The following is a 25,126-nucleotide window of genomic DNA, read 5'->3' on the forward strand; positions in this document are numbered from 1 at the left end:
AGAACGAATTAGATTAGACTGGGATTCAAGAGGCTGGGTTCTAATCCAGGTGTTTTTGTCTCTGACTTTCGGATATTGGAGAAATTACATAATCCAGCAGTTCTCAAAGTGGATTATAGAAGGTAGTTTGCTAAATCAGCTATATATAATATAATAAAGAGATGAGACATCTTAACTTTCTTGGACCACATATTTTTCTATTTTATAATAAAAGTATTGACTAGGAACTCTAATTTAGGCTCTAAGGCCATAGCTTATAACAAACCAACTCCCACAGCATACACTAGAAAAGGTGCAAAAATAAAATATAGTTAAAAATAACTCAAGGAATGAGAGAGCTGTCATGGTAGCCAAGACTTGATGGGACAAGATCCCAGAGAGAAAAGAATCTTAAAGAGGTAGGCTGACTGTAAAAGTTTTTCCTTCAGGGGATTCCCAAATATTTGGTGCTAGGTAAAAGGTGGAGGATCTAGACAATGGGCTCTTACTAAGAGACAGAGAAGCCATCAGTGCTTCTGGCAATTTCCAGGGCTGGTGAGATAAAAATTGGAGTTTGGGGCTACCAAGGCAGTCAGAATTGAGATGCCATGATCCTGAAGAGAAGAGAACACAGTGGAATAAGCCTGACACTCAGGGGTTTTCTCTTTTGAGCTATTTGCCAAATTTGCAAGGAGAAGGATAAGAGGATAAGACACAAAGTGGAATACCTCTAAAAGGCAAAGAAGTGTTTTTGGCAGTTGTATAGTACCAAGCAGAACCCACCAAGGAGTAGGTACCCTGAAAATACCCTAGGATTTCAGATGAGATTTCAGGAGAGCTGGAGCACAGGAGTGGGGGCAAATTAGAAATAGACTGATCCTTACAAAACTGCAACCCAAGCTGCAGGAAGACATCACCAACAGAAACACTATAATGTAATATCAACAATGTTTAGCACTTAATGAAAAATTATCAAGCAAACCAAGAAATAAGCCCAAAAGAGAAGACGACAAAGAAACAGATCCACAGATAACTGATATTTATAGTTTTTGGACACGCAATTTATTATTACTGTAATCAACATGTTCAAAAAGATAAGTGACAAGGTAGAGAATTACCCTATAGAACTGGGATCAATGAGAGAATCAAATAACTTGGAAAATTAAAAATGTGAATCAAATCATTTAGAAAATTAAAAATGTGATTACTAAAATAAAAACCTCAACAGATGTATTGAAATGTACATAGGACAAAATAGAAAAGAAAGGATTACTGAACTAACAGGCAGGTCAGTTAAAATATACAAGCTGGCCTTGGCCAGGTGGCTCATTTGGTTAGAGCATCATCCTCTACACCAAAAGGTTGTGGGTTCAACCTTGGTCAGGGCACATATCAAGTTGTGGGTTCTATCCCCAGTCAAGGTGGATATGGGAGACAACCAATTAATGTTTTTCTCACACTAATACATCTCTCTCTCAGAGATTGAAAGAGAGGGGTAGGGAAGAGAGAAGCTGAAGCTTTAGGGAAAAAAAGGATGAAAAATACAAAAAGGAATATAAAAGAGAGAAGGTTCACAATAAAAAGGCCTAAAATATATGTAATTGGTATCACAACTGGGAAGAGACAAATGCAGTATTTATAGCTAAGAATTTTCTAAAATTGATAGAGCATCAACTGTATATTTAAGAACCACTAAAATTAACTCTATTAGGATAAATACAAGGAAAACCAGAACCAGTACAGAGTTAGAGAAAATGAGAATATTATAATCAAAGGAGCAAGAATAAGACTAACAGCTGACTTTACAATAAAAATAAGAAAAGCCAGCCTTGGCTGGGTGACTCAGTTGGCTGGAGTGTTATCCAGTACAGCAAAAGGTTCCAGGTTCGATTCCTGGTCTGGGCACATACCTAGGTTACAGGTTGGATCCTCCAGTTGGGCGCTACCTGGGCGTGTACTGGAGCCAACTGATCAATGATTTGCACATCGATGTTTCTCTCCCCTCCCCACTAAAATCTAGTAAGTATATTCTTGGGTGAGGATTGAAAAAAAAGGAATCCAACAGATAATGAAAGATAATTTTTAAGAATATAACTCTCAATGTAGGAGTCTATGCTCATTGAAAGGCAAAATAAAAACATTTTCAAACAAACAAAACCAAGAGAATTCACACTCTACATAAAATACTAAAGAAAGTTATTTAGGCAGAAGAAAAATTACAAAATAATTCATAATTACTCAGATGGAAATGCTGAGGGGAAAAAAAAGAAAAACATTGGAAAGAGTAAGTTCAACTGCAAAAATAATAGTATTTTGTTTGTCATTACAAGGCATTATGATATATGTAGAATTAAGGTGAATGACAATAATTATACAGAAGGTTGAAATGCTTAAATGGAATTAAAATGTTTTATGATCTTATATTGTATGAGAAGTGGCAAAAGTTACAGTTTATATTTGATTTTAATGTCAATGATACATTTGCAATTTTTACGGCAAACATTAAAAAGATACCCAGTTGCCCAGCTAATAGAGAAGGAAATGAGAATAAAAAATAATCCATCGATCCAAAAGAAGCAGAAAAAAGAAAAAAAAGATATAAACATGTGAGACAAATACAATAAAAAGATATATAAATCCAATTTATATGAGAAATTGATATTAAATATTGACTAATTAAAAGATAAGAATTGTGAGAATGAATTTAAAACCAATAAAAAATATATGCTGATTACAAAAAAGAAAATTTATATTTAGGAATATAGGAAGGTTGAAAGTAAAAAGTTGAAAAAGATTTATCATGTAAACACTAACAAACAGAAAGCTGGTATAGTTTTACTAACAAAGATACAATAGATACTGAGGCAAGAAGCACTATTAGAAATAAAGAAGGCTATCTCAAAATGATAAAAGGTTCAATCCACCAGGAGGATACAAGAATTATAAAGTTATATACATGTACTAAGGTAGCTTCAAAATTCATAAAGCAAAATTTTACAGAACCAAAAGGAGAAACACACAAATCCCAATCCAGCAGGATACTTTAATAAACCTCTCTCAATAATCGATACAACAAGCAGACAAGCACTAAACGAGATTTGGACAACAAACTTAACCTAACTGCATATACAAATACCATATTCCTTAAAAAAATCACATAGATTCTTTTGAAATGCGCAAATAAAATGTATTAAATTGACCATATGATGTACAAGACAAAATTCCAACAAATTTTGAATGACTAAAATTATTTAGCACATGTGAATACAATGAAATTAAACTAAAAGTTAAAAACAGAAACGTAAGTTTAAAAAATCTCCAGATATTTGGAAATTAAGCAAAACTTTCTAAATAACTTATGGATTAAAAATTGAAATCACAAGAGGAATTAGAAAATATCTTGAGCTGAAAATAAGACATATCAAAATTTGCAAATTAAACATATAGACAACAAGAAAGAAAACAGTATATAACAGAAATTAAAAAGAAAAACCAAACATACAATAGAGAAAATCAATAAAGAAAGAGTTGGTTCTTTATGACTGGTAAAACTAGTAATTTGTGGTAGACATTAAAATGTGCCTCTTGGATGTGCCACATGGAGCTTAACTGACTGATGGCCCTGCTAGGCTCTGAAGCCACCAATGCATTCACATGAAGCCACGCTTCCCATGAGCATACCAGAAATACTATGGACACCTATTCCTCAGATATGGCGTCTTTTTGGGCAACTTCACTTAACAGGCAACTTTAGCTTGAGAATTATTCACTGGCTTTGTCAACACTTAACTATAATGTAATATAAACCTCTTTCTACCCTACCTTCCTTCCTTCCTTTCTTCTAACACAGGGACCAGATCTGTACCATATTTTAACAGATCTCCCTATTTCCTCTGGTATTTCCTTCAATAAATCTCTTGAATGTCCAACCTGATCTTGGCATCTACTTCTTGGAAATCAAGACTAAAATAAACCTGTAGGGAAGAGTGACCAAGGAAAAGAGAAAAAGCACACATTTAATTCCAAGATTAGGAATTTAAAAAGGAACATCACTATAGATCATACAGTAATTAGGAAGATGAGGGAATACTATAAATAAGTTATGCTAATAAATTCAAATATTTAGATAAATTAGAGAAGTTCCTAGAAAAATAAAACTCATCAAAACTGGCATAGGGCCCTGACTGGTGTGGCTCAGTGGGTTGGGCATCGTCCCACAAACTGAAAGTTCACCAGTTCAGTTCCCAGTCAGGGCACATGCTTGGGTCAAGGGCCAAGTCCCAGGTTGGGGGTGTACGAGGGGCAACCACTTGGTGTTTCTCCTGCACATCAATGTTTTTCTCCCTCTCCCTCCACAAAAATAAGTAAATAAATAAAAATCTTAAAAAAAAAACTGGCATAGGAAGAAATAGAAAAAACTGAACATTCCTATTCAATTAAAGAAGCTGAATCTATAATGAAAAACCATCTGACAAAGTATTTTCTAGGCCTAGATATTCTGATGGGTGAGCTTTTTCTAGTATTTACATAAAAATAATATCAATCTTATAAAACTCTTCCAGAATAGAAGAAGGCACTTTCTAATTCACTTTACAAAGTCATCATATGTTCCTACCCCAAGTAACAAGGATGTTACAAGAAAGGGAAATTATAAGACAAACTCTCTCATAAACTATATACAAAAAATAAAAACAAGTATAATCCAATCAAATCAAATGATAAATTAAAAGAATACCATGACTATATTGGGATTTTACTAAGAATGCAAAAAAAGGTGGTTTGCTACTGTAAAATCAAATTGTAGTTCACACATTAAAAGAAAGAAGAAAATCATAAAGTAATTTTGATGCAAAAAAGCTATTTGGTAAAACTCAACAATGATAATTAAAAAAAAGTCTTAACAACGACAACAACAAAACTCTTAGAAAACTGAATGAAACACTCTACCTGATAGTGTTTAGAAATAGACTATAGTAAATATCTTTTTTGATGAAATAGTGAAGATTTTTCACCTGAGATTGAAAATAAGACAAAGATGTTCACAACAGCCATTTCAGCTGTGCCCATGTATTCAGTGTACCTTATTGTGCTAGTTGGTGTAGCCAACCCCCCCGCCCCCCAAAAAAACCCAAAAAAGAAAACAGTAAAGGATTGGGAAAGAAGAAATGAAATTGTCCTTGTTCACAAATCATATTACTATTCATATTACATAGAAAACCCAAAAGAATCAATAGACACATTATCACAATTAATTAGTAAAGACCAGAGCATTATGAAAAAAATCTACAATATATGCCAATAAAAAATAGAAACTGAAATCTAAAAAAGTGACATTTAAAAATGTGCGCACACAAAACCATTACACTGAAAACAAGTATTTTGTGAAAAATTAAAGACTACCTAAATTAATAAAGGGGAATATAGATTAGAATATTGTAATGGTGTCAATTCTCTCCAAAGGATATATTTGCAGATTCAATATAACCTGAATAAAAATTCCAGTAAGAATTAAAAGAAAATTTTTGGCAGGGAGGTGACAATAAGCTCATTTTAGAAGTTCTGTAGAAATACAAAGGGCCAAGAAGAGCCAGGGAAATCTTGAAGAACAAAGCTGGTAGACCATACCATGTAAAAACACTGATTATATTCTAAGTAATTAAGAAAGTGTAAACGGGTACAAGGACAAAGAGAAGACTGGATTAGAATGGTTTAGAAAAATACATAGATATAAGGTCATTTGAAATGTGACAAAGGTGTCCATTTAGTGCAGTAAGGCAAAGGATTTTCCTTTTCATAAATGATGATGGGTTAACTGGTTATTCATATGGACAAAAAAAAAACCAAACCAAAAAAAAAAAAAAAAGGTTCATGCCCTGTACACCACACCATATATAAAAATTAATTCTAATTCTATATGGACTGTGGATCTAGATCAAAAAGAGTAAAAATAAATTTTTTAGAAAAAAACAAAAGGAAAATATCATGAGCTTGGGATATGAAAGATTTTCTTTAAAAGAACATAAAAAACAATAGTCATAAGGGAAAAATATTAGAGATTGAACTATATAAATATTAAGAGCTTTTACTATTCAAAAGATACATGAGGAGAGTGAAGAGACAAGCCATAGCATGGGAAAATACAGGGTCCAGCAGAATAAGTCCTGCTTCAGTGTTACTGGTATAGCAATAATATGGGTAATAATAATAATAATAATACTTGGGTGGTGATAATAATAATACTTGAAGGAGTGGTTGATTCCAGGACTGAGGTACAAGAACCTAGAACATGTTATGTTGTCAAATGTAAGGTTCTGCTTAAAAAGGATGGGGACAGACCAAGAGAAAAGGTCTACATATTGGGTGATTTTTATTTCCAAAAAAGGCAAAACCAACTGCTAGTACTAGAAGCTAAAATAATGGTTACCTTTGGTGGGGGTAATGATTAGGAGGAGAACCACAAGGGGCAGCTTCTGAAGAGCTAGAAGCATTCCATTTTTTGATCTGGTGGTAGTGACACAGGTGTGTTCACTAAATCAAAGCTGTATCAATTTTGTATGCATATTATACCTCAAGACAAATTATACAAGATGGTCTACATTTTGATTATGGTAGTTGTTCACTGTTATTTAGTAAAATATATGTGCATTTTACTATATATAATTTATATCTCAATATGTCTGACTTAAAGGTCCTTTCAGAAATAAATGCTACAAGGGAGCTAACAATTTGCTTAGTGTAAGCTGTTTTCCATTTTGCTTTCTAGCTTTGATAGAAAGGTGGGAGTTGAAGGGAGTCTTATTTCTTGACAGGCCTGACATCACTAAACCATACAAACCATGGCCCACAGATACTATTAGGAAAGTGACAGCCCCACATGTTATTCCCTTGGCTAATTAAAGAACTTTGCCTTTTACAGTTACAAAAATCAAAAAATGGAATATGAGTTAATAACTTAGTTGCTTATATTCATAGTTAAGAAATATATATTCTTTAAAATCTCCTCTGGTAAGAACTTTTTTCTAGGAATGCCATACACAGGCATTCTGAAAGAATGCTACTTAATTTGTTCGATCCACACCATCACCACATTATGCCAACAAGATCATCATTTAAAGTTGGTTTGGCTATAGTAAACATTTTCAAAATGATTTATAATACTATTTTTTAGCAGTAGGAATTGTGATGATGTGCTGACATTATTCTTCCAGCTGCTGAGATTGTTTTCCTTTAGAGCTGGCATTTCCCTAATACAGTTTCTGTGCTTTGCGCCTATCAGAACTGCAAATCACAATTGACCTTATTTTACTGAGTGTGTTCAAAGAATATGAAAACTTAACCAGCAAATAGGGTGACAAGTTTCTTTAAGGACTTAGTAACATGAATACAAGTAACTTCAAAATCCCCAATTAGTTATAATGAAATGACTAAGGACACTAGGATGTGATTATCTTAAATTATAAACTCTTCAGAGGCAGGAGACTACTTAAAGTAGTATGTCGATTACATGTCATAGCAGACAGGTCCTTGATACTTTGTGAATGATCAAGAAGGAGGAACATTCACTAAGGTCTGACTTATTCAAGTGATAGATGCTTAGCTGCTAAAATGTTGTTTCCATGATATCACAGGATCATAGAACTTCAGGCAATAGTATCAGATCACCTAATCCAATGGTTTCCAAAGTAGAGATGAAGCATAGGCAGCATTGCAACATCACATAAGTAAGTATTCTCAACAAATACACAACCCTACACTCCCCTTCCAGAGTCACCATCCCCATTCACATACCTCTTCTTGAGGATGTGTATTCAAATACTCCTCACAGGGATGTATATGATTGAGGGGAAGGTGCTTTTATGAAGGCAGGGCTGTATATATCAAAAGCCCACTAGGTGATTTTGATATGATAGCACCAGTCTTCCAGTTGAAAACCTCTGACTTAATTTATTATCTCTCTTTGAACAAAACTACAACTCAAACAGCCCAGAAAGAATTTGGAAAAGTATTCAGAAAAGTCTACAATTTATTTTTCAGTGGACTCATTTCATGGTCACATAAGGGCCAGCGTATGAAATGCATTATTTTCCATTTAGAATAGAAGTTTCACTGATTTTCCCAATCCTTAGTGATATATTCAGTACAGAAACTTGAAGAAAACCACTGAGCTGAAATAGAGGTGGCCAAAAAAAGAGAAAAATAGGGTAAGCAGAAAAGACTTTAGATTCACAGGCAACTTAGAATAGAGCAATTCAAAGATTACATTTATAAAATAAGAGAAAGTGGTTTGTAGACACCGTATCTCAAAAGGAGAAAGGTCACTAGAATTAAATACCAATGAACCTGATTTTGTTATATTATTGTTAAATGCTATGAACTTAGCAGTGATCATTTAAAAATACTCTACAGAGTGAGGTTTAAGGAACAATAATTCCTAATTAGTGTTTTAATAAGTGTGTTAGCCATTCTGGTATGTCATTTATGGTAAATTAAGAGACACTTTCCCTCGCCATCTTCCATTAGTATTTTAATGCTAGGAGGTGGGAAAAAGCTGATCCATATTCAAGAGGAAAGGAGGAAAAACAATAACAAATTGGCATCTCTTCTGTGGATTGCCCCACAGGCCAAGCATTTTTATGTTCTTAATCATTATTAAATGACTTAACATGACACCGAGAGCCTGGCGAATGATTGCATCCTGACATGAGAACGAATTACAAATGAAATGAAAGATCAAGCCGTATTAGAGGATTGCCTCTGGGAAATGAAAATCTTTAATTCTCTTTTATTATTGACATTTATTTGGCTGCCATGAATAACAACACAGCAAAGAGATTCAGCTATGCTTGTGCACTGAATAGCTTATCCCAGGGCTCAAAACTGCATTAACATTTATCATGTTTGCTTTTGTAGCTGACACCACTGAACAGATTCTCTATCCATCTTGTATTTATCATGCATTGCAGATATAGTACATCCTCTAATTTAAGTTCATTTTCATATAGTAGAAACACCAAAGATTACCAGTGTCTTTCCTCAAATAAATTCCTGCTGGTTAGCATTCCTAAGAATGGTTTAATATATTTAATAAAAAAACAAAATGAGTTGACAAATTCAGTCACAGTAAAAGGAGGCTAATTTTAAAGGTTTCAATTTTAGGAAATTTGCGCTAATTCACAAGACACTTGTACAATATGTATATCTGGAATAAACCCTTAAAATAAATGTCTCCATAAAGAGCAACAAAATAGCATTTTATGAATCTGAAGGCAGTACTACGATTCTTGTAAGATAAGAAGGCTGCATGGTTTTCACTTTTCCAAATGGTGCTCACTGCTGACAGGAATAGGCCATACACTATAGAAAGACAGCAATCCAGATAGTTATTATAAATGCAGAGATATCTTTTCATGACTTATTTCTTTTCTCTCTTGTACAAATTCCTGTCACAAAAATAAAAGATTATAGAGTATGTGGTAGCTTCACTCACATGCTCCTCTTTGACTGGATTGCCCACTTTAAATACTTCTTAGAATTCAAGGCTTAGCAAGGATATCAATATATCTTGGAAAAATAAGTAACTTACTATCTCCAAATTTTGTTTGAGAAATTAATTTTTACTTTTTACTTTTATGTTCTTCTGTTTTTTGTACTTTGAACATGGAAAATTTAAAACACATATACAAGCGGATATAATTGCAGTGACCACTCCCCATATATATCCATCACCCAGCTTCCACAATTATTAATTCATGATGAATCTCATTTCATCTAGAATTCCACTTCACTATTTACTACTCACTGAATTATTTTGAAATAAGTATTTTTTGAAGTAAATCTCTGAATCTTTCGACAATTCTAAAACAAGAAAGTTGGAATGAATTAATTCTAAGGTTGTTACTCCTCCAAATTTGACAGTGATTTCTTCTTTTATCTTTTTTAGGCTTATATAGTTCAAAAAAAAATTTACTTCACAGTCAGTATAAAATCTTTCTTCAAACTTTATTGACTTCCTTCTCTGAGTCAATAAAACATACAGCCTGTACCAATAATTAAGAAATGGAACTACCTTTCCTGTGTTCAGGTATAGATGTGTATTAATTTTATTTCCAAGTTAGATCTTTATGGCCCATATCTTAAATTTCAGTGTTCAGCAGAGTAATGAATAAATACAAAGGTAATAATTGCTCTGTTTATAATAATTAATTAAGTGATTGATTATAATCTTCAAGGTTAGACAGAATTAGAAGGTTTGTATTTTGGCTTTAATAGTGATGGCATCATTTGACAATATTAATAACTTTAATCAATAAAATGTTGACTAGAGGAAATTCCTTTTTTATTTCTATGAGTGCTGCAAAATAGATTGCTGTGTAAAAACAGAAGTGAGGTTTTCTTCTTTAACTTCAAAACTGAGAAAATAACATATCTGGATCATATTTTTTCACAGTTGGATAAATTTATTTTAATGGGGCACAGGCATTTGGTAGTTAAATTGTATTATTTTCAGAAAAGGCTTTTCTAGATCGACAATATCTTCAAAATATCAAAATAAATAAATTAAATCAAGGTAGATTTACTCAACGGATCTTTCATAAGTTATCTTCTTGGACATAAATTTTTTCTACTGAGATAGGAGGCACATATATTCATTAAAAGAAAAAAACTATAAAAGATAGATTTTCACAGAGATAGAACAAAAAAATCCTAAATTTTCTACGGAACCACAAAAGACCAAGAATAGCCAAAGCAATCTTGAGAAAGAAGAACAAAGCTGGAGGCACCATACTTCCTGATTTTAAACTTTACTGCAAAGATACAGTAATCAAAACAGTATGGTACTGTCATAAAAACAGACAGACAAATAGATCAATGAAGTAGAACGGAAAGCCCAGAAGTAAACCCTGACATATATGGTCAATTAATTTATGACAAAGAAACCATGAAGATACAATGGGGATACCACAGTCTCTTCAATAAACAGTGTTTGGAAAACTGGATAGTGACACGCAAAAGAATGAAAGTGAACCACTGCTTTATAACATACACAAAAATCATCTAAAAATGGATTAAAGACTTGAAAGTAAGACCTGAAAAACTCTTAAAAGAAAACAGCGGAGAAGTTCCTTGAAACTGGTTTGGTGACTATCTTTTGGATTTGACACCAAAAGCCAAGCCCACAAAAGCAAAAATAAACAAATGGGACTATATCAAACTTAAACAAAAGAAAAAAATTCTGCACAACAAAGGAAGCCATCACCAAATGAAAAGGCAACTTATGTAATGGGAGAGAATATCTGCGAATCATTTATTTGATAAGGGGCTAATATCCAAAATATATAAAGAACACATACAACCCAACAGCAAAAAACAAAACAAAAAACCCAAAAACAAAACAATGAAAAATAACCCAATAGATCTGAATAGATATTTTTCCAAAGGAGATATACACATGAAAAGATGCTCAACATCATCAATCATCAGGGAAATGCAAATCAAAACCAAAATGAGATATCACCTCACACCCGTTAGAGTGGCTATTATCAGAAAGGCAAGAAATATTGTTGGCAAGGACATACATGGAGAACAAGGAAGCATTATGAAGTGTTGACAGAAATGTAAATTAGTGCAGAAACTAAGGAAAACAGTATGGAGTTTCCTCAAGAATTTTAAAATAAAACTATCATATGACCAAGCAATTCCACTTCTAGGTATTTATTTGAAGGAAGTAAAAACGCTAACTCAGAATGACACCCTCACCCTTGTGTTCATTCCAGCATTATTTACAATAGCCAAGACATGGAAATAACCTAAGTGGTCCATCTGATGGGTGAATGAGTAAAGAAAATGTTATATATATATAATATATAAGTATGCATTACATATATAATAACATTAAGCCATAAAAATGAAGGAAATCCTTCCACTTGCAACAATATGAATAAACCTTGAGGGCATTATGCTTAAGTGAAATAAATCAGACAGAGAAAGACAAATAATATATGATCTCACTTGCATGTAGAATCCAAAAAATCCTTAACTCACAGGTTAAGGTTGCCAGAAACAGTGTGTGTGTGTGTGTGCATGTGCGCGTAAGCAAAATGAATTAAGGTGGTACAAAAAAGTACATTGTTTTAAATAAATTAGAATATAGAATTTTAAAAATAAATGATCAGTGTCCATAATACTGGTTTTCTCATACAGTTTGCACATGTACCTGTAGCCATTATAGTGTCATCACTCCCTTGGGTGAAAACCACGACTCGTTGCCTCTTCGAGTTCACCTTTGGCAGAGCTTGTGTCTTTTTGGCTATCTCTTTAATGTCTTCAGTCTATTAATAGAAAGGAGGAAAAATTCTCATAACAAGTACAATAAAACAAAGCTTTATTAGTAGGTTAAGAATTTAGCTTCTCAAGTTTAAAATAAGAGAGACTTGAACATCTATTAAGAGTCATTATTTTAAAATTTTAACCACATACAAAAGTAAATATCATAGTACAACAACCTCCAAGGAGCCCACCATCAAACTGTAACCATTTTAAGTTTATGATGAATCTTATTTCATCTATACCCTCATCCACCTGCCTTTCATATTATTCGAAAGCAAATCCAAGATACGATATGTAATGTCATCTGTAAATGTTTTTGTGTGTATCTCTGAAAGATAACAACTTAAATATAACCAAATAACTATTATCGTATTTAAAAAACTAAACAATAATCCCTTAATGTCAGCAAATATCCAATCAATTCTCAAATTTCCTATGAAAGATTTATAGAAAGAATAATATTAAATTATCTTAGGGGTGTACAGGGAATAATTATGCTGACTTTGGAAATAATACAGTTACTACAATGTCATTTTTTTCAAAGAACTAAAATGAGAGAGAGGTGCTGCTTCCTACAGATTTAATTTTCTTTAAAAAGATAAAGTTTAAAAATTACAAATTAATTCTAGAAACCCTGATGCTATTTTTCATATCCCACAGGCCATGAAGTTTTATATCTTAAATGCTCTTGACTTGAAATGTAACCTTTAAGCTATAGGTAGGATTTTTAGAATCATGCTTTCAACAATTTTAGATACTTAAAAAATCCATGTCTGAATTCAGTAGGCCTCTAAAACTGCCCATAGTTTGTGTTTGTTGGTTAGTACTCGATCACTGTGTAAAATTTCAAACAGTTATGGAGAGACAAACAAAACCAGAGGGAAAATATATTTGTGTGGCATAAAGAAAGTTAATTAGGATACACAGGATGGAGAGATTTAAGTAAGCAAGGCAGTCAAGTCATAATGGTTACAAATAACATTAGAAACCATGAAATTTTTATTTCCTGTTTAAAATTGTTTTCTTCTCCTCACCTGAGGACATTTCTTCATTGATTGAGAGAGAGAAGAAGGGAGAGAAACATTGACGTGAGAGAGAAGCACCGATTGGTTGCCTCCCATCTGTGCCCAGACTGGGGATTGTACGTGTCTGGACCAGGGACTGATCCCGTGACCTGGGTATGTGCACTGAACGGGAATTGAACCCACAATGCTTCAGTTACAGGATGATGCTCCGACCGAGCCACACATGTAAGGGTGAAACCATGACATTTTTAAAGACATGGCAAACTTTAGTAAAATACTTGTATGTTGTTTGTTCCCTAAATATTTAAGAAATTCCAGATGATATATGAACCTAAGGATCTATTATACCTAACATAATAATACCAGAAGAATGCTCTTTCTGGAAAGAAGAGCCACTTGTGGTATGACAATGCTGCCGACCTTTCAAACATGCTGACTATTTCACTTTTGGTTACTTATTTTAGAACAGAATTAAGCTTGCAGTCAGATAAGATGAGAAAAGAAATACCCTCAGTTTTGGGGAAAGACTACTACAATTGACTAGTATAAACAAACAAACAAAAACAAAACGAAGAAATGACTAGTAACAGCTGAAAGGACCAAAAATTGCTATATAACAATGTCTTCACTCTCTCAAATAAATCTATACATTTAATTAAAATGACTCACATAAATTCTCCCAACTGCCTTGCCACACATTTTATTACTGTAGTATTTTTGCTTATGATTGAGTACAGTTCATATTTAATAAAGTTAAGAGGCAAACTCCAGGAATAGATTCACTTTATCATCTTGGGACCAGCATCTTACACATGTACTGGATGTTTTTAAAATAGAAGTCTTTCTTCAAGGTGGTATAAGGAATAAATTAAGAATGAGATTACACAACTGTCTTGCATCAACCCTGTGGGAACATATATATTTTTTAAAAGAACTTTGGTAACTTAAAGAAACCTTTCTTATGTCTCAAATCAAACCTTATAGAACTGGCAATTTAAGGCTGAAATTAACTTTCCAAATAGAAGACACAAATCTTTACAGATGGTTACACTTTATTCTATTTGTATCCGCATCCACAATTCATACAAAATCTCTTTGTCACTCTGGGGTAACTGGCAGTGAGCACCAAAACTAAATTTCTCACTATGCCTTGAGGAGCCTATGCTTTGCCCTCAGTAGTTGGTCCCCATCTAGTATAAAAACTTTTCTTAAACCTTAATTTTTTGTTTCCGAAGCTATATACACATATTTCTAAGTTTGCTGTCAGCCAGTAGACTGTTCTCGTTTATACTCGGGCTAACATATTTTAACAGAATGATGAAATTACAAGGGATTTAGAGTATGACACACCTGAATTTGTATACCTTGAGCAGGTAAATAAATCTCTGTACAACATTAAGAAAATGTTTATGGTAGAAGATGTTGGGAAAAAAGTATGTTATAATTAGTAGGCAAAAACTTGGAAGCAATCCAGATTTTTGCATATTCTCATAGTATTTCCCCTTAAGATACTTATTCAGTTGAGAAGTCAGCTGCTAGCTGTATCGGGTCTCCCTTATATGTTACTACCTCTTTCTCCCTTGCTGTCTTTAGGATTCTCTGTTTGTCTTTGGTATTTGCCATTTTAATTAGGATGTGTCTTGGAGTGGGTCTCAATGGGTTCCTCTTGAATGTGACACCCTGTGCTTCCTGGACTTGTATGACTTTTTCTCTCCTCCAATTCAGTAAGTTTTCCATCATTACTTTTTCAAACAGGTTCTCTATCCCTTCCTTCTCTTCTTCTCATTCTGGTATCCTTATTATATGGATATTATTACATTTCAGGTTGTCTTGCATTTCCCAACACCTCTTCATTCTTTCTGAGTCTTCTTTCATTTCCTTGCTCTTTCTGGGAGCTTTTTTCTACCTTGTCCTCCAGCTAACTGATTCGATCCTCTGCTTCATCTAGCCTGCTTTTGATTCCTTCTATTGTGTTCTTCAATTCAGAAATGGTATTCTTCATTTCCTCTTGTCTTTTATTGATAGTTTCTATGTCCTTTTTCATGCTGATGTAGTTTGCAATAAGTTCCTCATAGTTTCCCTGCAGTTTTTGGTAATTCTCTCTGAGCTCACTGAGCTCATTGAACTTCCTTAGAACTGTTGTTTTGAACTCAATATGTGATGGTTTACTTGCCTCTACTTCATTTAGTTTTCTTTCTGGGGATTGATCCTTTCCCTCCAAGTGGGGCGTATTTCTTTGTCTTCCCATTATTTGTGAGACTCTTCTTTTTCGCTTCTGCTTCTTAAATTGATTGAACTCTTACCTTTTGTGACAACATGGATGGAAATGGAGAATATTATGCTATATGAAATAAGCCAGTCGGTGAAAGACAAATACCATATGATCTCACCTATAAGTGGAATCTGTTCAACAAAATAAACTAACAAACAACTAAACCATAGGCTTGGAAACATGGAGCAGACTCAAAGTGACCAGAGGGGATGGGGAAGGAGGACAATGGTGGAAAGAAGGAGAAGGGACTGAACAAAGAACATGTATGAACGACCTATGGACATGGACAACAGAGTGGGAACTGACTGTGGGAGCGGGGGGCCAGGTGGGATGTGTGGAAGAAGGCAAAGGGGAAAAAATTGAGACAACTGTAATAGAATAAACATGATTTAAAAATTTAAAATTAAAGATGTAAAAACAAAAAAATACTTATCCATAACATAAGGAACAACAGTTATGTTATAGTGGAGAAATCTGACAGACTATTAGTTTACCCTGGTGATCAAATTTAGCCATGCTAAAATTAGTAGGCAAAATAGTATATTTACATAGTCCCCAAATACTTATTAATTGTAATGGGAAAGTAGCAAATTTACAGAGGATAAACTGCAAATGACACCTTAACACAGTGATCAAGGTTAACATCACCAACATTATGACATCAGGACATCGTGTATGTCCCTGATATGAGGCATTGAGAAGGGCACATCACTTCTGTGGTATTTCTGGCAAAAATTCATAACCTCTACTTAATTATGAGAAAATATCAGAAAAACCCAAATCAAGGGATATTCTACAAAATGACTGACAAGTACTCTTCAAAAATACCAAGATATCAATAAGGAAAGAGTTAGAAACTATCACAGAAAGGAAAGAGACTAAGGAGACATGACAAATGCAAAGTGTAATCCTGAATTAGGTTCTGGAGCGGAAAAAGGAAATTAGCGGAAAAACTGGTGAAATCAGAATAAAGACTGAAACTCAATAATTGGTATTGTACCAATATTAATTTCCTGGGTTTGATCACTAAACCTTGGTTATGTAAGATGTTAAGATTAAGGGAAGCTCAATGAAAGGTGCTTGGGAACTCTGTACTATTTTCACAAATTTTCTGAGTCTAAAATTGTTTCAAAATAAAAAGTTAAAAATGACTGTTGTAAGGATAAAGGAGGATAAGGTAAGTGAAAGAGGTTAATACAATCCTTAGCACACGCTAAGTACTTACTAAATATTAATTTCTTTCCTCTAATAACAATCATTTTAATACTCTCCAAAACTGTCACACTGGGAGAGTGCCTTCCAAATCTCTAAGAAGGACCTCAAGATTTTACAGAGAAGTTAAGTGACTTCCTCAGGTCAAAAGGATACCATGTGCGGAGATCAGGTCTAGCACCCAACAAAGTGTGACTCCAGGAATTACACTCTTAACCAATATTCCATACTATCCACAGGTTATACTACTATGAATTTTAGCAATGTGTTTTCTATTATCACAAACTATAGCATGTTTATCCTAAATAATTTTTCTGGCACATTCACAAATCATTGCTGATCTGGTGTGTGTTTGCTATTTTTTCTTAATTATTCTGGCTTGTATTGTAGCTTAAAATTTTATTTTTTGAATTTCAAGATATTTCTCATTTTTCAAGGTCATTTGGAAATCTACTGTCCTTTTCCAAATCGTTAGAATGCGAGAGAGGGCGATGTATAGTTTATACAGTAAAGAGCACTGAACTTAAGAGAGCTGAGCTGTCGGTCCAGCTCCGCTCTGTATTAGCTCGGTGACATTGTACAAGTCATGTAGCCTATTTTGTATCTGTTGAATTGATAGGGCAATCCTGCCCTACACCTACACTCAAAAGTTTGTGTGACTATTAAATGTATTAATGAAATGTTGGAAAGGCTTTATAAACTATGAAGCATTTTATAAATGTTAAATTATGCTTTACTGTGACTAGCGATCACATGAACACCTTAAATTTAGCATTGTGTTCCAAATTAAAGAGTATACTTTCTTCATTCCATTATTAACAAGCTGGTGATGCAAATGTTAAACAATACTATCGCAATCTACCTACTCCTATAGAAGAGCAACTGTGGTGTCCCCACACATTGCCTCACTTAACCACGCCATATTCTCTTTTGTTTTCCAAACAGACTCCCATAATAATTACGGTGTCCACATGATGTGTCACTCTCCAGTCTTACACTTCCTTTTTCCTCATTCACACTGTTCAGTGATACTGACCCTTGTGTCAGTTCTTGGAGTGCATAGTACATTATGCTCTTCCTTGTTTCAGAGCTTGTGTACCCTTGTTCATTCTGTTTGAAATATGTTTTCTTGTTTGTTTTGCTAGGCACAGTTCTAACTAGGCATAGCTAGTGCTCAGTAAATATTTGTTGAATGAGTAAATAAAGAGAATTAGATTATCTGATCTCTTTCTCTTAATCTGTCCTAAAACTGTCCTCTTTTAGGATTCAATCAGTCACCTCAGGAAAGAAGCATGATTCTCTTTTAGCCAACAGGACTTGACTCAGTGTGTTATTTTCAGAAACCCTGGATGATACTCATTGTATTCTTTATACTTGTGAGGAACACAGGAATCTTAGAAAAACCTTTAAGAATTCTTTGGGAATCTAGACGTCCTGGGTATCCTCTGTGGCTGTTCTATCCAGTGCTGATGAATGGAACTCTCTGTGATGATATATATGTTTTGTAACTGCACTGTCCAATATGGTAGTCTCACTTGAAATGTGCTTAGTGAAACTGAGAAACTGAATTTTAATTTTTACTTAATTTTAATTTAAATAGCCCCAGTAGGTAGTGGATGCCATACAGGAGTGCATAATTCAATGTTTTTCTCTCGCAGGTGTAAGATGATAGAGTTACTATCAGTCAAAGAAAGACTACAAGTCTGGAATTGTCTGAGTAGAGTCAGAGCTATGGGGAAAGTTGGAAAAGGGAACAGAATGGCTTTGTTTCCTCTACTGTCAGAAGTATTCTACTGTCGACATATAAAACAAGGAAATTAAAATTTGTTCCTTGGAGTAAAAATAAATGAATGGTCCAGTAGAAAAGGTATAAATTTTCTTTATCATTTGGCACATACTGTATTGTATAGAGAATGAAAATACCAATACAAATAATATTTGTATTTAGGTTTTGGAGGTGTTGTCTGCACTTTATTTAATTTAAATCAATTTTGGAGACATTTTTATGTAGTTTCTCAAAATACAAACCTTTAATCGGTTTAGCTCAAGATAAGGTAGATTTTAAAAAAACACTACGGTCTGCACTGATTTCCCAGAATAATAATAAACCTCACGAAACTTTTTACCTCAAAAATTGTCATTTTAAATTCTTAGCAGGTCTGTCATTTAAATCAAATACTACGCAATTTTCTATTTTTTACATTTATATATTATATATTAATAAATATATATAAATTATATATAATATAAAATATATATTTATATATAATATAAATAAATTATATATATAATATATAAATATATAATATATATATTTATATATATATAAAGTCTCCACCCTCTCTTCTCCTTTATGCTCTGCCCAGCTTCAGTTTTTATCTCATTCTCCAGGGCCCTCCTAAGCTGTCTCTTTTTACTGAAAATTGCCCAACTCATTTTCAAGAGTAAAGATTTTTATTTTAAAAAGGAAGATTATCTAAAATTTGCAGAGAAGCTAACCAGAATACCATAAACAATGCCACTGAGGATACTTCCTGATGAATAAACACTGGTTATTTTTAGAGGTGTTTGGATTGGTCTGTTAGCAGACAGATCACCAGTGGCAATACTCAGTGGCTTTGGAAACTGATTGGGATTTATAACAGAAAATGACAGTAGGACAGGAGAGCTGGTGGGAAGAAAAAAAAAATAGTCACCTTTCCCTTCTTTTTAATCTTTTCAGTTCTCTCCTCTCATTCATGTCCCAAATTTAGAGGTAAAGTTAAATTTGGCAGTGATAAAATGCAGACTTTGTCTAGTTTGCCACACTACATTTGAGAGTACAGACATATTTCCATAAACATTAAACTGTTAAGATAAAGTGATTTATTTTGTTTGGTTCCTTAAAAATACCAAGTTTCAAACTGATGTTTTCATATTATTGTGTAAAGAACTAAAAAAAAAATTAATGGCACTTCTAAATCATTATATTTTTCTAGATAGCATCCCTTATATTTTACTGAAAATACTTACTTGAGGTTACTGTATTCATGGCTTTCATATATTCTGCAAGGCTTATAATATTTTAGAGAACCCATGAAGGGACACATGAAGATTTGTGTGCTTTATTTAATCTAACATATCACTGTCAACATCATCCACAGAGTAGTTTTTCTACATCAGGAGGTAATAAGGTATATACTATTATAAACATCATCACTTCATTTACATGCTGTAGTCAACTATGGCAGATTTATGGTAAAAAAGATTTCTAGAATCAAAAAGTAAAAACTAATGGAAAGGTTAATATGGTGCTGGTTAATAAAAAAAAAAGAAGTAGTTTGTTGCTAGGACTGAATTTAAACTAGCATATTCAAAGCATATAGCTCAAGGGGGCAATAAAAGCATGGATTAGTCAGCTTTAATAAACTATTTTAAAAATATTATTATCTAGGCACTAAAGAATCACAATCATTTGTTATGCAACATGTTATATTTCTAAGCATCTACCGAACTGTTTATTTTCTAGAACCAAAACATATTTATGTTAGCACAGAAAATAGGATACAAACTTATGTTCTATAAGCTTTCATCGGTCGAGAATTTTGATATAACAACAGAGAATATCAATTGTTAATACTAAAATTTAACAGTGAAACTTTAAAACATGACCGAAAACATTTACTTATATTCTCATGATTAAAACATTGACTTTTAAATTGAATATTCCCCTGGCTATATTTAGTCTTGTATATAAATTGCCTGTTTGGAAAATTACAAAGCAAAACTTAAACTAGATAAATACTCGGAAATCTTTATTCCTTCGACAAGTGACTCAGCCCCTATACTTGTGAGAATAAATATAGTAAAACAAACAAACAAACAAACAAAAATTCCCAATAAACTATTGTAGTTCCCAACAATCAGGTAGCATAAGGTAAGGTTTCCTACCCTGATAGAGTTTTTTCATAGTATCTTCAGAATAGAATACTTATACCACATGCTTACTGTCTTCCTCCAAGAAAAGGAAGCACTATGGCTGTCAAGTCCTATGATATGGATAACACACACTTTAGCATTAGTTTGTTACTTGATAATAAATCTGCCTTTCATACATTTAAATAATAGTTCCATCATAAATTTACACACCTTTCTTCAAAGAGTTCCAAGTGAGTTTACTAATATACTCAATCAATGCTCATAGCTTCTTTAGATTATAGAAAATACTAAGTATGCAAATCAAGAGTTTCTAGTTCTAGTCAGATTAAATTTTTAAAAATTACTATTGTGCAACATCTCAAGTTGTGGTATAGAACCCGACATTCTACATAGGTCTGGCTCAATAAATATGATAATTATAAAACTCAAATTCAATTAATTCTGTCAATTAACCTGGGTTCAGTGTATTCTAACAATGGATTGGAAGATGGATATTTTATAGATAAAAACATGGTCTTATCTGCTATCTTAATTTTGCCAACAAAAACCACATGGAATTTTGAATGTTGACAGAATAACATATCAGGGTAACAGGATCAGGACCTGAAAATTAAAGCCAATTATCGATATTTAGTTTCAGAAAATGTATGTGTTTTAATGCTATCCAAAAAAAAAAAAAAAAAAAAAGATTCAAACAGAAAGTTTATATGAGCAGGATTTAAATTAATCAGTTCCTAACAACTGTTAAGTACAACCTTTTGGAATTTAATTTGCATAATGATAATCTACATGGGTTAGGGTTGAAATTATTTAAATGACATTATATTTCACTATTTAGTGTTGCTCCACCACTGCTTTAGCAGTGAATCCTTATGAAATGTAATGCAGCTAATGAGGTAGCTTTTTAACTGAACAAACTGACAGGCCCCATATCTGCAGAGGCAGCTTGAAACCGTGCCCAACCTCTTGGCTTCCCAAGAGGCTTTTCAAAATTCAATAAATAACATCTGTAGGCGATGTTGGGTGCAGACCTAGCAGAGTGCGTCATAACACTGTGCTGGCAGAACAAAGAAACCATGACGACTGCCAAGTTTCCATGGCAACTGCTGAGAGGCTCTGAGAGTATAATAGCACATCAATCACTGTCCAAAAGAACTTCATTATCAGCTAGAAAAAACCTTTAGGATCTGTTTAGTGTGCAATTGTGGGTTAACTCACCTCAAAGCCTTGCTCTCTAGCAAAAGTGGCAGCTTCCTGAAATTAAAAAAAAAAAAAAAAAAAAAGAACAGTTAATTATAAAGTGCGAGATAATGAAGAAATAATCCATTTTGAAACTCATTCACAGTCTTCTTTTTTCACAATTATCTCAATGTACCCACGTAGTTCAATTTTTATTCTTACACCAAAAAAAGATTTCTTTTTTCCTTAGCATAAAAAAGGGCAGCATAATGTCAACACACTTCACAAGTTGGAATAAAGAAGATGTAGTGCATGTTTTTACTGTAGCTGTCACAATGAGTTCAGGTGTTTTGACCCCAACAAAGAAAGACAATTATTTGAAATGTAAGGAACATGCTGGTGGTTATGTTTTTAATTAAAACAATACCTTTCAAAAAGCTCTTCTGTAGAGAAGAATGTCTGCTAGCAAATGTATAGATTTACAGAAATCACCACTTTGCAATCCCTAATGCAATTTATTAAGGCAAGGATCATCAATGGATGCTAAATTCATTAGGTGAAAGGATGATGGGGAACTGAGTATTTCAGGGAATTAATATATCAGAGATTATATGTTGATCATGGGGAGCAAACTATAGCTTTAAAGGGGAAGGATCAAACTGTCATAACCTTACCCCAGTGATAGATCATATCACTTTTTATCATCAATAGTAGGATCACTATATACTTTGTGCCTTCCGTTATGATGCAGCATAAAGCATACAGCATCACCTATAAAGTTTTCTGAACAAAAATTTAAAAAATGAATTCATCAAAACTTTAATTATATAACTTGCAGCCTACAGGAAATACAGAGAATAGGAGAACAAGTTCAATGATACACTGAGAAAGCAAACAGACAAATCCATAAGGTAGGACATTGTATAGGACAAATGGTCTCTTCAATAAGTCAATTTTGTGATAAAGTGGGTAAGAGAAAAGTGACCAAGAGCAATATACAGACCTTAACTGGATTCTGTTTTGAACAAAACAGCTATAAAAGACATTTTGGGGATGACTGCAGAAATATGAACATGAAGCAAGAAGTAAACAACATTAAGAATTATCAATTTGATTTAAAAAAGGTTCTTAATTTTTAGCTGTTAATCCTGAATTATTCAGGGATAAAATAGCATGATACATATAATTTACTTTAGAATCTTTAAAAATAATCCAAGTAAAGAAAAATGGAAAAATATTAATTCTTAAATCTAGAGGTATTCAGTATTTCTACTTTTTTGACTACTTGAAAATTGTAACAAACAGTCCTAACAATCCCCTGTTTTTCTTTGATATAAGATGACAGGGTAACAAAAGTTTAACATTAAAAATATATACTTAACATACACAATGTTTTTCTAGAATTAAATGTTAAGGGCAAAATCTGACAGACATTATGGACCTTAATGTTCTTATAACAGGCCATCAAAGGACAAAAACACATCTGTGCAGTTTCCTTTCCTTTTCTCTAATTTTTGCTTTGTACATATATTTTAATTTTAGGCCTGTTACAGAGAATGAAGTCAATATTACTTTTCAACTCCACTTCCCTCTTGAAAATGAAATTAAAAAAAAAACAAAACTGCAGACAACTGTCAAGAGCCTCTACATCTTAACTTACATTCCTCCAAAATTATCTCTGCCAAGAGATATTAATAGAAGGATGGGATTTGAGCCCAAGTAGTAAGCAGATCCAACTCAACTAAAACGACTGCTGCACCAAACCATGTAAGGCAGAAAGCACAGTCAATGTCTCCAGCACAAATTTGGGTACTATCTACATGTTAAGAAAAGCACTGGGAAAAAAAGAATGTACGCTTATAGCCCAACATACTAATAAAATATAAAGAACCATTTTGAAGGTTTAAAAAGGTTGAAATTGATGATTACAGCTGAACATTGAAGTTGATACAAAGTGGTAAGCTGAAAGTACAACTCCCTAGGCTGTTTACTAGAGAAAATAGGCTGATCAAATTAGCCTTAGTAATATAGATTTTAAAAAAAAAGCAAACAGCTGAATTATGAGCTTGACAATTGGGGCAAGCAAGGTTACTATCTTTGAAAATTTACTTACAACTGAATTTTGTATACAACACAGTCAATAATATTTGCTGACCTAGCTGTCAAAGAAAAGGATAAGGCTAAAAAAAAATATATCGATATAGCATTTTTCCAAGTTGTTCAATCCAAGAATTAACTGAGCTAATTCTTATATAAAAAAGATAACTGAAAAGCTCTGCTACAACTACTTATTTATATGGAAATTTCAGAGGCATAAAAGAAACCCAGAGGGCTATAAGACAAAGTTAATATGAAGAATCTGTATGATTAAAATTGTACTAAAACACAAAAACTCAAAATTCACATAGAGTAGTTAAGTTGCCCTTTTAATGTCCAGTTTTGCTCATTTAAATCTAAAAAGCAATTAACTGTGCTCTGCTATGGTACAGTAGAACTGACTAATTGCAAGACACACATATAAATGTCAGATCACTATTCTTTAAGGAAACCAGGCACTAGGACACTTTCCCATCTGTAAACTATTCCAAGTGCCAATACACTTCTGACTAAAGGAGGACACGCTGAAGAGAAGCCAACTCAATTTTCTATCTTAGCATCCCCCTTGCACAAGTTTGCAGAGCTGTGTCCTATCACTAAAAAGCTAAGCACTTGTTCTAGGCTTAAAAAGATCTTATCTCCTGACTTCCTCCCACCTTTCTTTGATCTTGGACTGGTGCCCCTAGTCACTCCATTAGAGAAGGCAGATGGCTCACATCACTGCAGACTTTCCCACCACAGCTAACCTCTGATCTGAAGGTGTTTGCAGATACATTGGTGGAACAACATTTATTTTTCCCTCTCAGCAAAACAAATAAAACAACATAGAGGAACAGTATGACCCAGTAAGAATTTTAAGCAGAATTTCAGTCCTCAGATTCACTGCATGGAGGGACAGAAAGAAAAGGCATTAGGTCAGAAAGTAGGGAAGAAAAAAGGGGCATAGTTGGTGGGCATAATAGTAAGGTACATTCCAAATCTCAGGAGTAATTCCAAGTGAACTGATCACACTAAATTGAAAAGGACTTTGTAGTGTGCCTTTGCAGTAAAAGTGAGAAAAGAAAACAAGCAAGTCCCCATCTGTGCTGCCCCAGGGTGCCACGTACTGAGTTTCACA

The 25,126-nt window shown here is 33.4% G+C and overlaps 1 protein-coding gene across 3 annotated transcripts in view; it reads right to left on the reverse strand.

Annotated features, from left to right (window-relative positions):
* The window catches only part of ADK (adenosine kinase), a 581,730-nt gene that overhangs the window by 95,049 nt on the left and 461,555 nt on the right, over positions 1-25,126 (reverse strand). For all 3 annotated transcript variants that reach the window (XM_054572534.1, XM_054572535.1, XM_054572536.1), the window contains 2 exons: positions 21,952-21,987; positions 12,194-12,308 (listed from right to left, as the gene is read on the reverse strand). In XM_054572534.1, coding sequence (XP_054428509.1) covers positions 12,194-12,308; positions 21,952-21,987 — 151 coding nt within the window. The remainder of the gene's footprint in view (positions 1-12,193; positions 12,309-21,951; positions 21,988-25,126) is intronic.

The sequence above is a fragment of the Pteronotus mesoamericanus genome, unplaced genomic scaffold (assembly GCF_021234165.1).
Source record: "Pteronotus mesoamericanus isolate MK-2021 breed Mesoamerican mustached bat unplaced genomic scaffold, CSHL_Meso_final contig_24, whole genome shotgun sequence".
In the NCBI taxonomy this organism is placed as follows: domain Eukaryota; kingdom Metazoa; phylum Chordata; class Mammalia; order Chiroptera; family Mormoopidae; genus Pteronotus; species Pteronotus mesoamericanus.